This window comes from Salvelinus sp. IW2-2015, linkage group LG9 (genome assembly GCF_002910315.2).
Source record: "Salvelinus sp. IW2-2015 linkage group LG9, ASM291031v2, whole genome shotgun sequence".
NCBI lineage: Eukaryota > Metazoa > Chordata > Actinopteri > Salmoniformes > Salmonidae > Salvelinus > Salvelinus sp. IW2-2015.
This window is the reverse complement of record NC_036849.1, coordinates 26,174,289-26,189,894: the sequence shown is the minus strand read 5'-3', so window position 1 is coordinate 26,189,894 and position 15,606 is coordinate 26,174,289. Positions and strand designations below refer to the sequence as shown.

General features: G+C 45.2%; 1 protein-coding gene across 1 annotated transcript in view; it reads right to left on the bottom strand.

Annotated features, from left to right (window-relative positions):
- Positions 1 to 5,515: 5,515 nt before the first annotated feature.
- Positions 5,516 to 15,606, bottom strand: part of LOC111968880 (ADP-dependent glucokinase) — a 19,236-nt gene continuing 9,145 nt past the window's right edge. The window contains exons 6-7 of the mRNA XM_023994808.2: positions 8,836 to 8,972; positions 5,516 to 8,301 (exon numbers count right to left, since the gene is read on the bottom strand). Coding sequence (XP_023850576.1) covers positions 7,595 to 8,301; positions 8,836 to 8,972 — 844 coding nt within the window. The 3' untranslated portion in view covers positions 5,516 to 7,594. The remainder of the gene's footprint in view (positions 8,302 to 8,835; positions 8,973 to 15,606) is intronic.

Sequence of the window (15,606 nt, the reverse complement as noted above, 5' to 3'; positions counted from 1 at the left end):
TTGGTCCCACCACTGCAGGGTACAGACAGACAACAAAGGGGCTCTCCAGATCTCTCCATCTCTCTCTAGTTACACACTCTCTCGATACACACACATGCCATACTGCTGAAAGAGTGCAGACAAACAGTTTTTAATGGAACCATGCTTTAAAAGAAAATGTATGTGTAACTGACACAAAGTAAAATAAATGAAGTATTTCCAAATTAACAAAGTTACAAAGTCAGGCGTAGGGGCAAGGGCTGCCTGGGGCAGGCTGGGTTGAGATATGCAGGGGTAGTGGCTGGTTGGGCAGAAGCAGGGCTAAGGGCAGAGGCAGGGTGGGTGGAGGTGTGCATGGATCCACTGATGCTGACTGTAGCTCCATTGTGGTCCCTCCTGCTGTACGTCCCTGTTGCACAACAGACACCTACAGAAGGGTGGGACCACAGCACACACAGATTTGATGATGTTTAAAATCACAAGTGAGTAGGCTACTTTCAGGAAATTCTGCCTCTGCGGATTCAGCCTGGTCCTACCTATGGGGGTCCATGGGCGAGGACGGGAGGTTCTGGGGCACCCCAGGGCCATGCCTGGTGTGTGGGGGTTGGTGTCCCCATCAGAACTGCCCTGGGGTGGGTGGACCCTGGGCACTAGGCCCATCTGTGAGGGACAACAGTTCAACCACCAATAAATCCAGTCAATCATAGTTGCATAATAAACTTTGGAATCGTTTATGTTAATTTTCCTTGAAAAGGGAAACAACTAATCATTGTAGTCAATATGGTCAAATTTAACACTGAGAAATAGCCTGCCTAGTGGTTAGAGTGTAGGGGCGGCAGGTAGCCTAGTGGTTAGAGTGTAGGGGCAGCAGGTAGCCTAGTGGTTAGAGTGTAGGGGCGGCAGGTAGCCTAGTGGTTAGAGTGTTGGACTAGTAACCGTAAGGATGCTGGATCGAATCTCTGAGCTGACAAGGTAAAAATCTGTCATTCTGCCCCTGAGCAAGGCAGTTAACCCACTGTTCCCCGGGCGCCGAAGACGTGGATGTCGATTAAGGCAGCCCCCCGCACCTCTCTGATTCAGAGGGGTTGGGTTAAATGCGGAAGACACATTTTAGTTGGACAACTGACTAGGTACCCCCTTTTCCCTAAAATCATTATCACCTCAAACAGGCTCCTTGACATTGGTAGTAGCCAGGTAGTTCTATAAATTATTATATAGGATATATATAGGATATATACAGTACCAGTCTACATTGTAGAATAATAGWGAAGACATCAAAACTATGAAATAACACATATGGAATAATGCAATAGCCCAAAAAGTGTTAAACAAATCAAAATGATTTTAGATTATTCAAAGTAGCCACCCTTTGCCTTGATGACAGCTTTACACACTCTTGGCATTCTCCCAACCAGCTTCATGAGGAATGCTTTTCCAACAGTCTTGGAGTTTCCACATATGCTGAGCACTTGTTGGCTGCTTTTCCTTCCCTCTGCGGTCCAACTCATCCCAAACCATCTCAATTGGGTTGAGGTCGGGTGATTGTGGAGGCCAGGTCATCTGATGCAGCAAACCATCACTCTCCTTCTTGGTCAAATAGCCCTTACACAGCCTGGAGGTGTGTTTAAGGTCATTGTCCTGTTGAAAAACAAATGATAGTCCTACTAAGCGCAAACCAGATGGGATGGCGTATCACTGCAGAATGCTGTGGCAGACATGCTGGTTAAGTGTGCCTTGAATTCTAAATAAATCCCTGTGTCACCAGCAAAGCACCCCCACACCATCACACCTCTTCCTCCATGCTTCACGGTGGGAACCACACATACAGAGATCATCCGTTCACCTACTCTGTGTCTCACAAAGACACGGTGGTTGGAACCAAAAATCTCACATTTGGACTCATCAGACCAAAGGATAGATTTCCACCGGTCTAATGTTCATTGCTCATGTTTCTTGGCCCAAGCAAGTCTCTTCTTCTTCTTGGTTTATTTTAGTAGTGGTTTCTTTGCAGCAATTCAACCATGAAGGCCTGATTCAAGCAGTCTCCTCTGAACAGTTGATGTTGAGATGTGTCTGTTACTTGAACTCTGGCAGCAAAGCTGTCATCAAGGCAAAGGGTGGCAACTTTGAAGAATCTCAAATATATTTTGATTTGTTGAACTTTTTTTTGGTTACAACATGATTTCATATGTGTTATGTCATAGTGTTGATGTCTTCACTACTATTCTACAATGTAGAAAATAGCAAAATAAATTAAGAAAACCCTGGAATGAGTAGGTGTGTCCAAACTTTTGACTGGTACTGGATATCCATTCCTGAACCAAGCAACTACCTTCATGGCATACCAGTGTAACGGTGTTATCAGCATGATCATCGAGGCTGGCATCAGTTGGAGACCGGGCATTCGGCTGAGCTAGTCCGGAAACAGCGAGCCTCAGAGCGCGGGCATAATATCCGCTCTCACGGCTGTGCATTCTATGCTCGAGCAAAAGTCGTGAGAGCTGCGGCATGCAAGATGCGGACAGAAACTCAGTTTGAAAAAAAGAGAGTAAAGAATCTGAAATAAGTTACATATAGTTATGCTCGCGCGGATGTGTTTAATTGAAAAATCCATGGCATCTGTTGCTTGGTTTCAGTTGCCGTGTCGCTTTCTGAAAGTTCCAGTCGCTATTAGATAGAACTCCGCGGCCCTGCCGAGAAGCCGAATTACACACTGCGGTCAGGGGTACTTGGCCCTGCCGGGGAAAACAACCTGTGGTTACCTACTTTACTGCATTGGCCAAAAGCAAAAACGTGACCTTTTTCAAACGCTAAGCGTCTACTACTTGTCTACTTTTTAAAAATCAATTACAAAACTACATTTAAGAAAAGTACAACATGTCTAATGATTACTTTTCAACATTGCCTGCTCCCTAGCATTCTCACTACTTAGAAAAACGTAACATTGTGAGGCGTCTTTTCATGATGGTGTGACTGAGTGCTATGTAGCTACCGAAGGAACACGAAGCTAGCCAAGAACAACATAATCAAACGGGCTGTACAGTCGTGGCCAAAAGTTTTGAGAATAACACAAATATTAATTTTCACAAAGTTTGCTGCTTCAGTGTCTTTAGATATTTTTGTCAGATGTTACTATGGAATACTGAAGTATAATTACAAGCATTTCATACGTGTCAAAGGCTTTTATTGACAATTACATGAAGTTGATGCAGAGTCAATATTTGCAGTGTTGACCCTTCTTTTTCAAGACCTCTGCAATCCGCCCTGGCATGCTGTCAATTAACTTCTGGGCCACATCCTGACAGCCCATTCTTGCATAATCAATAATTGGAGTTTGTCAAAATTTGTGGGTTTTTGTTTGTCCACCTGCCTCTTGAGGATTGACCACAAGTTCTCAATGGGATTAAGGTCTGGGGAGTTTCCTGGCCATGGACCCAAAATATCGATGTTTTGTTCCCCGAGCCACTTAGTTATCACTTTTGCCTTATGGCAAGGTGCTCCATCATGCTGGAAAAGGCATTGTTTGCCACCAAACTGTCCCTGATGGTTGGGAGAAGTTGCTCTCGGAGGATGTGTTGGTACCATTCTTTATTCATGGCTGTGTTCTTAGGCAAAATTGTAAGTGAGTCCACTCCCTTGGCTGAGAAGCAACCCCACACATGAATGGTCTCAGGATGCTTTACTGTTGGCATGACACAGGACTGATGGTAGCGCTCACCTTGTCTTCTCCGGACAAGCTTTTTTCCGGATGCCCTAAACAATCGGAAAGGGGATTCATCAGAAAAAATTACTTTACCCCAGTCCTCAGCATTCAGAAAATCTTTGGAGGGAGTTGAAAGTCTGTGTTGCCCAGCAACAGCCCCAAAACATCACTGCTCTAGAGGAGATCTGCATGGAGGAATGGGCCAAAATACCAGCAACGGTGTGTGAAAACCTTGTGAAGACTTACAGAAAACGTTTGACCTCTGTCATTGCCAACAAAGGGTATATAACAAAGTATTGAGATAAGTATTTGGTCAATAACAAAAGTTTATTTTCCACCATAATTTGCTAATAAATTCATTAAAAAGCCTACAATGTGATTTTCGGGATTTTATTCCCTCATTTTGTCTGTCATAGTTGAAGTGTACCCATGATGAAAATTACAGGCCCCTCTCATCTTTTTAAGTGGGAGAACTTGCACAATTGGTGGCTGACTAAATACTTTTTTGCCCCACTGTAGGATTAAACTACTTCAGTGAACATCACTTCATCAGGAGTATTTTGGACCAAGAAGAAAGGACTGTCTCCCCTAATATTCAACAGGCAAACCAACATTAACTGAACATTGTGCATTAGGTAAGTATTTTTACGTGTAGTTTTGATTTACATTTGATTGAGTTGTCAACTGGCGTGAAATCAACAAAAAAATATTTACCGTCATTGGATTTAGGTTAAAAGTTGTGTGAAAAAATATTAAATGCCCTTACGTTGATTACTTTTTGCAAATCCAACTAGTTTTCCACGTTGATTCAATGTCATCACATATATTTTTTAAACCAGTTTTTGGACGGCGGGCCTGTCCCTAGATTTGGATAACCATGACATTGTCTCCTGCACTATACCAGGTAATCCTACCCCCTCTTCCAAGACTCACCTGTAGTATATACCAGGTAATCCTACCCCTCCTCTCCAAGACTCACCTGTAGTATATACCAGGTAATCCTACCCCTCCTCTCCAAGACTCACCTGTAGTATATATCCTACGCAGGCCAACCCATAACCCGGACGACACTGGGCCAATTGTGGGCCACCCTATGGGAGAGTGGACCAACAGCCTGATCAACTCTATGCGAAGATGTGGCGCCTGCATGAGGCAAATGGTGGTCCCACCAGATACTGACTGGTTTTCTGATCCACACCCCGACCTGTTTTAAAAGGCGTCTGTGTCCAACAGATGCATATCTCTATTCCCAGTCATGTGACATCCATAGATTAGGGCCTAATTCATTTATTTCAATTGACTGATTTCCTTATGTGAACTGTAGCTCAGTATAATCTTTGAAAATTTTGCAAGTTGCGTTTATATTTTTTGTTCAGTGTAATATTACATTGAACAACATATCAGCTTTCGGCATGTTTTGTTATTTCAGTATTACAAAAAAAGTTGTCTCTTTTACAATGGGGGTCAATTGAAAATGTTTTATCCCCAAATTGCGGGCGTGGTCGAGGGGTATTCCTTATTATTACGTGAATATCGACTCGGGAGTATTTGTGTAACCATGTAAACTAAACATTTGAAAAGTAGTGACCTATGTTGATTTTGATTGATGGCAGCTTGAATAAATTCCCAACAATCAGAACAGCAGATGTCGCCAAATAGCATTAATTTCACAAATCTAGAAAATCTCATTCAATAATGGCTCAGTATCTTTCAACACACCAATGAAAAGGGTCTACCCTTTAAGTGTGTCCTCATTGTGGGTTTGACAATTTCAGACATGGCTTGGATGAGCTGAAAATAACTTTCTGTAAATAACAGACAGGATAGACACCAGAAGATGGAATGTGTTTTCTTTATTTCGCCCAAGTCACTCAGAACAAACCAATTCACCTGGCCATGAGCCATCCTTCCTTCCATGTACTGCGATCCATCTGGAAGTGTCTAGCCTCCAGATATTCCACAACTCCTTAACAGCACAGGTCAGCTAATCCCTGAGACAACAATTACATCAGCTGGCCAGAGCAACACACACATTCATTCACTCGCGCAAATATATTCTGAAAGCATGGACACTCACGCAAATACATACGCACAAGCAGTTGCCGAGAAGCAGGAACACACGCACGCACGTCAGTCACCCAGAGGGGTGGACTCAGCTTGGAGTGGCATGGTGTTCTGTCTGGAAATAAATGCAGCCGCCTTAAGAGGACAGTGGAGGAACCCTGTCAAGCCTACAGGCTTCATGCTGCATGTCAGTAGTACACAGCAGCTTCCTCCCTTCCATCTGCACTCATCTCAACTTATATGATTGGGGATAGATGTAGTTCTTTCTGATCAGTGCCAATTAAATAAAGGAAACAAGGAGAGAAAGCCACTTTAGACTGTTAGGATGCACCCAGTCTCCCTTCAGAACAGGGCCTGTATTCATAAGGAGTTCCATAGTAGAAGTGCTGATCTAGAATCAGGTTAACCCCGGTCCATGTAAACTTAATCAATTGCCTATGAGCTAAAAGATAACTGATCCTAGATTATTACTCCTACTCCGAGAAGCTTTATGAATATGGGCCCAGGTAAAGAGATCATATGCCAAGGTAAAGAGATCATATGCCAAGGTAAAGAGATCATATGCCAAGGTAAAGAGATCATATGGGCTGTTCTGCAGAGAGTACATCTAAATGACACAAACTTGTTTGGCTGATATATCATACTTAATTTGCAGATGCTTTTATCCAAAGCGCCTTGTATGTGGCCCATGCAATAATCATTCAAACACACAACGTAAGCGCCTAATGTGTGTATGACTCAATGATATGATAGGATGCAGGCAGTATACGGAGAGTGAGGAGGTTATGAGAAGAATACATGCTCATGTTAAGGGTAAAAAAGTTTCTCTTCCACATTACAGACATAACAGAGAAACACTCCCTGTGGTTGTCTTCAATCATTACATAATATTCAGACTGAAGACGACAACATTACAATGCATTATGTGTACAGGACAGACTGAGGAAGAATCATCACGCAACACTGAGCTAACACATTTAAATTCCCTTTTCTACTGCTTAGCTAGACACATGAGATAAAGGCCCATATGCCACCAGCTCTAAATCAGGTTAACATGAAAACAGTCAGATATCAATCAAAAGCTTTCCCCTGAGAGAAAACAATTGAACGTTCCCTTGAGAAAAAACGATTGAAAATTCCCTTGAGGAAAAACAATAGAATGTTGTTGGCTGAAATGGTGAAACTGATGGAATGTTTGTTTTGTGCCTGGATATCCTGGGACAGAATGGAATAGCTATGGACACCAGATATGTATTTATGTAATGCTCTACAGGGAGTGGATGTGTATGTGATCAGTGTCTGGACCTTAACACACGTCAAAGGAAAAACCACATGGGGGGGGCGTTCAGCAGGACGCAACATTTTGGATATTCAGATAGCATATTTCTATGTAGAACAAATATGCCTCTGACATGTAGAGTAAGGAATCACATCGGCTCTATTCGTGGTATTTCTATCTGCAATATTTGGCTACGGAACGTGGCCCTGGTTGAGGAAATAGGTCCCATATGATATGAGCTCCACCTGATGGAATGAGTGAGTGTATGAGTGTGTGTGGATGTGTCAGGTCATACTGCTCAGAGAGAGGACAGGAGAAAGAGGAGCACAGGAGGGGGGAGAGGAGGCAGAGGACAGGAGAAAGAGGAATACAGGAGGAGAGGGGGGAGAGGAGGCAGAGGACAACTAAAAGCACAGAAGAGGAGTAGGCTCAGCCCTGCCAGACACACTGCACCCAGCGTTTGCATTGCACCGGCAACACAATAAACACACCTAAAACCAGAATGATAAAAGACTTCACATGTTAGGGGATCTCTTTGTTAGAGTTAGCCGTTGGTCCCTAAAGTTGGCTCAGATCTGCAGCACCAGTCCTGCGGCAGAGATGTTGTCCCCTCCCCCTGCAGTCTGGTAAACATCTGTGCACACCAGGTTGGGCGCCACACAGATCTCATAGTCATCCTCGTCCCAGCAGCTGACAGGCCTGGTCTCCTCTAGAGGGATCCGCTGGCTTCCCTCCTGCCGGCTCACAGAGAATGACTCGTCCATGATGAGCCGCGCCTTGCTGGGGTCGATGTCCGGCGAGCCGCACACGTGGCGGTTGGCGGTAAGCGAGGCCTTGGCCACGGCCGACATGGTGTTCTTCCACTGGGAGCCACGCGTCACGATCATGGCCTGGAACGCCAACGTGTGCACGTGGAGCCTGGACAGCGGCCGGCCCTTAGCGCTAGCTGCATTAGCGTCCACGCCGCTATCCTCATTAGCATCGCGGTAGTGCTGGTTGACCAGGCGGTAGAGCTCCCTCATCTGGTCGAGGACGGTAGCAACGCGGGGGTTAGGGTCAGAGAGTACGGTGACGTTAGAGCCCCTCAACAGGCTGAGCAGGTTGGGCAGCTCCTGCTCGTTCATCCCCAGGGAGTCGGCATTGGGCAGGACCAGACGCAGCAGGTCCCCCATTAGACCCTCATCCACGAAGCTGGCCATCTCAAAATGGACGCCCGTCCGAGGGGAGGAGGAGGAGAGGAGATTGCCCAGCCGAGAGAGCAGGTGTTTCCTCTCACCTGAAGAGAGAGCGAAAGATATATTAGCAAAAGTAGTTAAACCAGCCTGACATCACAAAGGCCTGTTGACACAACATTGGATGCACCGCAACACACAAACACTCCGGGTATGTGCTTTCCCACGCCGACTGAGGGCCAGTGGCCTGTGTGTCTGAGGCTACAGAGCTACTGTATAGAGGCAGGCATGTTAATCCCCTTTAATACCAACAGTCTGCACATCACTGGAAAACAACCCTCCCCTCAATCTCCCTCACAGCAACACAAACCACTAAAATACCAACAGTCTGTTACTCAATGGGAACCAGCACTGCTCTGAAAACACCTCCGAGCCAGTATCCACAAAGCGTCTCAGAGTAGAAGTGCTGATTCAGGATCAGGTCCCCGCCTGTCCATGTAATCTTATTCATTTTGATCTAAAAGATAAAGCTGATCCTAGAACAACACTCCTACTCAAAGGCTTTGTGGATACGGGCCCAGGCCTCCCTATTGGAGACCGAGCTTAGTGGCGGACAAGGTGGCGAAGTATCCCCTCACCCTGTCGGAAGGGGAAGCTGTCCATCATTTGGAGCCCGCCCATCACCAGCAGGTCAGGATGGAAGTCCTGCAGCTTATCCTCAAAGTCCTCCAGTGACGCTAGGTATGGGTTATGGTCATCGCTGTGGACTATGTACCTGCACACACACACACACTCACATACGTTAGTGGCACAAGGCAACGGTCATAATGGACTATATTACAGCTACTTCAGGCCTCGAATTTCCCGGCATCGACGCCCTTGTGTGTCCATAATTCCCCCTAAAAGAATCTATGCCTTGTGGCCATTGTGCCCTTGGGCTGAATATAATAATGAATTCCCTTCTCCCGCCTGCCAATCGCTGAGTTCCGAAGCACCTCTCACTCACATGGCGCTCTCAGATATCTAAATTCTTATTAGCCAATGCTCGTCATGTGATCGGGTCCTTCTCACATGCATTGCATGCACTGCACCTATTCTATTGGTGCAAATGACGCTGATGCAACAGATCAGAACGTTTAGCTGAATGTTGATAAGCTATTTCTTCACATTATAAACGCAGCAATGCGACACGGCAGTAGGCTATAAGCACAAATGTTTGAAAACGCAATTAGCCGGAAAACACCGTTCTCAAAAGTGTACTGCAAATACAAGTGGTTTCATATGACAGATGAAAATATCCTTCAGAATTGTAGAAAGAGGGAATATCTAAAGATGCAACAACAAGCATGGGTTGTTAATGACTAGGACTGTGTCTTTGGCTGCTGGACATCGAAAGAATGTTGAGAACGAGAGAAATACTGGTTTCAATGGCATATGAGGAAGTGTTTATAAAAGAATACCCTTAACATTCCTATGGTTGGAACAAGGTAAGACATACCTCATAAAATGACAAAAAACATCCATGTTTTAAACACTTAAGTTTCTGGTTCAATAGTTTCAAAATGTTGACTGCCTCCACTCAGATTGCAAGGTGGGTGACATTCTCTCCTATCAGAATGAACACTGCCTCAAGTATAGACAGTATTCAGACCCCTTCACTTTTCCCACATTTTGTTACGTTACAGCCTTATTCTAAAATGGATTCAAATCCTCACTAATCTACACACAATATCTCATAAATGACAAAGTGAAACCTGGTTTAGAAAAAGAATACCTCCTGTTTTTTTTATTAAAAAAATAAAACAAATACCTTATTTACATAAGTATTCAGACCCTTTGCTATGATACTCGAAATTGAGCTCAGGTGCATCCTGTTCCCATTGATCATCCTTATTGTGTTCCTACAACTTGATTAGAGTTCACCTGTGGTAAATTCAATTGATTGGACATGATTTGGAAAGGCACACACCGATCTATATAAGGTCCCACAGTTGACAGTGCATGTCAAAGCAAAAACCAAGCCATGAGGTCAAAGGAATTGTCTGTAGAGCTCCAAGACAAGATTATGTCTGGGGAAGGGTACCAAAAAATGTCTGCAGCATTGAAGGTCTCCAAGAACACAGTGGCCTCATTCTTAAATGGAAGAAGTTTGGAACCACCAAGACTCTTCCAAGACTCTTCCTCGCCACCCGGCCAAACTAAGCAATCGGGCAAGAAGGGCCTTGGTCAGGGAGGAGACCAAGAACCCGATGTTCACTTCGACAGAGCTCCAGAGTTCCTCTGTGGAGATGGGAGAACCTTCCAGAAGGACAACCATCTCTGCAGCACTCCACCAATCAGGCCTTTATGGTAGATGGCCAGACGGAAGCCACTCCTCAGTAAAAGGCACATGACAGCCCGCTTGGAGTTTGCCAAAAGGCAAAGGACTCTCAAACCATGAGAAACAAGATTCTCTGGTCTGATGAAACCAAGATTGAACTCTTTGGCCTGAATGCCAAGCGTCACGTCTGGAGGAAACCTGGCACCATCCCAACGGTGAAACATGGTGGTTGCAGCATCATTTTGTGGGGATGTTTTTCAGTGTCAGGGACTGGGAGACTAGTCAGGATTGAGGCAAAGATGACCGGAGCAAAGTACAGAGAGATCCTTGATGAAAACTTGCTCCAGAGCGCTCAGGACCTCAGAATGGGGCAAAGGTTCACCTTCCAAAAGGACAACGACCCTAAGCACAAAGCCAAGACAACGCAGGAGTGGCTTCAGGACAAGTCTCAATGTCCTTGAGTGGCCCAGCCAGAGCCCTGATCGAACATCTCTGGAGAGACCTGAAAAAAGCTGTGCAGCAATGCTCCCCATCCAACCTGACAGAGCTGAAGGAGATCTGCAGAAAATAAATGGGAGAAACTCCCCAAATACAGGTGTGCCAAGCTTGTAGTGTCATACCCAAGAAGACTAGGCTGTAATCGCTGCCAAAGGTCCTTCAACAAAGTACTGAGTAAAGGGTCTGAATACTTATGTAAATGTGATAGTGTTTTATTTTTAATACATTTGCAAAAACATCTTAAAACCAGTTTTTGCTTTGTCATTATGGGGTATTGTGGTAGACTGATGAGGGAAAAAAACTGTTTAATAAATTTTAGAATAAGACTAACGTAACAAAATGTTGAAAAAGTCAAGGGGTCTGAATACTTTCCGAATGCACTGTACATACAAAAGTATGTGGATACCCCTTCAAATGAGTGGATTCGGCTATTCCAGCCACACCCACTACTGAGAGGTGACTCCATAGTCAAACATTGCCAGTAGAATAGCCTTACTGAAGAGCTCAGTGTCTTTCAACGTGGCACAGTCATAGGATGCCACCTTTCTAACAAGTCAGTTTGTCAAATGTCTGCCCTGCTAGAGCTGCTCGGGTCAACTGTAAGTGTGTTATTGTGAAGTGGAAACGTCTAAGAGCAACAACAGATCAGCCGCGAAGTGGTAGGCCTCACAAGCTCACAGAACGGGACTGCCGAGTGCTGAAGCACGTAAAAATCGTCTATCCTCGGGTTTCAACACTCTCGACTGAGTCCAAAATACCCCTGGAAGCAATTTCAGCACAAGTACTGTTCCGTCGGGAGCCTCATGAAATGGGTTTCCATGGCCGAGCAGCCGCACACAAGCCTAAGATCACCACGCGCAATGACAAGTGTACTTTTGGTCATGTAGTGTACTAATAATGATCCTAAATTATATTTGTCAAACATGACTGCCGTTTAGCCTATTCAAATTCGTCTACAATTTTTAGGCGCCTCATGTCGGCATCGGTCCGAACATGACAGCCTATGCGTATTGGCCACAGCCTATCAACAAACACTTCGACCTGTGGGCGAGTAGTATCGCGATACCACGGTAAGAAAAATTAAACATCCTCTTCACCCAGTCTCCCAAACGCTTGTTCATGTTTTCTAAACATTCTCCAAAAACATGTAATTGAAATTCACACTTCTACTCAATACAACACATTGAATTTAATGTCACAATGTTCAGTAGAATACTGCATAGAATGGCTGATTTGCTCATATTTGCAAAGGCCTACCTGCAATTTGGCTGGAGGAAAATACATCAGGGGAGGCTGCTGAAGGAAGGACGGCTCATAATAATAGCTGGAACAAGGAACAACGCAAATGGAATGGCATCAAACACATAGAAACCGTGCGTTTGATACCATTTCACTCATTCTGCAACAGCTATTACCACGAGCCCGCCCTTCCCAATTAAGGTGTCACCAACTTCCTGTGACATACTGACAATGATATGCAGATCATTATGCATGTAAGGGGAAAACACGGCATAATGATCTGCATATCTTTGTCAGTAAGGGGAAACGCTGCATAATGATCTGCATGTCATTGTCAGTAAGGGGAAAGCACTGCATAATGATCCTGCATGTCAATTGTGTCAGTAGGAGAAACACTGCATAATGATCTGCATGTCATTGTGTCAGTAGGGAAAACACTGAATAATGATCTGCATGTCATTGTGTCAAGTAGGGAAAACACTGCATATGATCTTGCATTCATTGTGTCAGTAGGGGAAAACACTGCATAATGATCTGCATGTCATTGTGTCAGTAGGGGAAAACACTGCATAATGATCTGCATTCATTGTGTCAGTAGAGGGAAACACTGCATAATGATCTGCATTCATTGTGTCAGTAGGGAAACACTGCATAATGATCTGCATTCATTGTGCAGTAGGGAAACACTGCATAATGGATCTGCATCTCATGTGTCAGTCAGTGGAAAACACTGCATAATGATCTGCATATCATTGTCAGTAAGGGGAAAGCACTGCATAATGATCTGCATGTCATTGTCAGTAAGGGGAAAGCACTGCATAATGATCTGCATGTCATTGTCAGTAAGGGGAAAGCACTGCATAATGATCTGCATATCATTGTCAGTAAGGGGGAAAGCACTGCATGAAACCTTTACTCTTCAGTTAACACAGACACCCACTGTCTCCCTCACTCATAAAAACACAACACCCTCGCTCTCCCACAAACACACACACTGCTCCCTACTTTTAAAATGTTGGGCACCAAACAGAATTGAAGGAGCAGCAGAAAGAAATAGATTTTTGATATAGTTTAGGCTTCCATTAGGCCTATATGAATCCTACCTTTTGAAGCACATCTCATGAGTAGCAGACCCTTTTCCTTTCTTCCTGTATAAATCAAATGTGCCTAAACCTACTGTCAAGTTACCAGGTTGTTAGCTAGCTAGGTATCATGACTGAACAATGTTGTTTGTTATCAAACCAAAAATGAGCGACCTGGGATTAGTTTTAAACATGGTTTGTGAAATTATTTCAAATGCGTGCGAATCCTGATATAATGAAAAATCGCCCCCTCCGTTAATATGAGTCATATTCTTTTAACCGTTTAGGCAAGAGACAAGTAATTTCTTTGCTGTAAAGCATGCCTTTCCCTCTCTGACACTCAGAGGCTGCATGACAGTGAACTTGCAGTCTACTCAGACTGTGCTCTCAGTTATAACAGGCCATGAAATGATACAATGTATCAACATTGCTCGCTGCTCCAATTTAACAAAATGTACAAATCTAACAGAAGACTCATGAGGGTCTGGATCCCCGCTCGCCATAACAGCTAAATGATATATCAAAATCTGACTGAGGAATAGATGTGCATGAAGGGCAGACGGAGAGAAGCAGGTGAGTAAGGGCTGGTAGGGGATGCTGAGAGAAGCAGGTGAGTAAGGGCTGGTAGGGGATGCTGAGAGAAGCAGGCGAGTGAGGGCTGGTAGGGGATGCTGAGGGAAGCAGGCGAGTGAGGGCTGGTAGGGGATGCTGAGTCAACTGCTTCTTCCAGCATTCCCATAGCAGCCTTAACTCGCTGCTTCCCTAGACATCCTACCCACCGCATCATCTCCTGGGCATTCGCCTAGCATCCTACAGCCTCATTCGCTGCTTTCCTCTGCGTGCGGGCATCCTACGCCCCTCCTTGGACTGCTCCCTGCTACTATACTCAGCATGGACCCTAGCCCACGCCTAAGAGTCAAGACCGCTGGCCTGGTCTCTCGAGCATCCCTACCGAGCCCTCCCTCACGGTCGTGTTTCTCTCGCATCCCTACCAGCCCTCACTCCCTGTGCTTCTCTCAGCATCCCTACCACCTCACTCAACCTGCTTCTCTCAGATCCTACCACATCCCTGGCTACTCTAGCCACTCACACTCATCACCTGCTTCTCTCTCAGCATCCCTACAGCTTAACTCGCCTGCTTCCCTCAGCATCCCCTACCGAGCTTACTCGCCTGTTTCTCCTCAGCAATCCCTACCAGCTCACTTCGCCTGCTTCTCTCAGCATCCCCTACCAGCCCTTCTCACCTGCTTCTCAGCATCCCCTACCAGCCCTCACTCGCCTGCTTTCTCAGCATCCTACCAGCCTTACTCCCCTGCTTCTCCAGCATCCCTACAGCTCATCACCTGCTTCCTCAGCATCCCCTACCAGCCCTCCTCACCTGCTTCTCTCAGCATCCCCTACAGCCCTTCATCGCCTGCTTCCCTCAGCATCCCCTACCAGCCCTCACTCGCCGCTTCTCTCAGATCCCTACCAAGCCCTTACTCACCTGCTCTTCCCTACATCCCTACCCAGCTCACTTCGCCTGCTTCTCTCAGCATCCCCTACCAGCCTCACTCGCCTGCTTCCTCAGCAGCTTCCGTACCAGCTCACTCGCCTGCTTCTCTAGCACCCCTACACAGCCTTATCACCTGCTTCTTCAGCATGCCCCTACCATCCATTATCTTCACGCTGCTTCTCCTCCCGTCTTGATCGGCTGCCTGCTTTCAGAATGGCAGCAGTTTGATACCTATATGGTCCTCAACTTTGCGATCGGTAGGATGATTCTTTCGTCAGTCCATTTGATTCATTTAGCGTGTTATGGGCGACGCCGGGATCCAGCCCTCATCGTGAGTCTTTCTGTAGATTTGTACATTTTTGTTATTGTGACAAGCGAGCCATCTGTTGATACTGTATCATTATCATGCCCTGTGTATAACTGAGAGCACAGCTTTGAAGTAGACGCAAGTTCACTGTCATGCGCAGCCTCTGAGTGTCAGAGAGGGAAGGCATGCTTTACAGCAAAGAAAATTACTTGTCTCTTGCCTAAACGGTTAAAAGAATATTGACTCATATTAACGGAGGGGGCGATTTTTCATTATATCAGGATTCGCCTGTTATTTGAAATAATTTCACAAACCATGTTTAAAACTAATCCCAGGTGCGTCATTTTTGGTTTGATAACAAACAACATATGTTCAGCTATGATCCTAGCTAGCCTAACACCTGGTAAGCTTGACAGTAGGTTTAGGCACATTTGATTTATAGAGAAGAAAGGAAAAGGGTCTGCTACT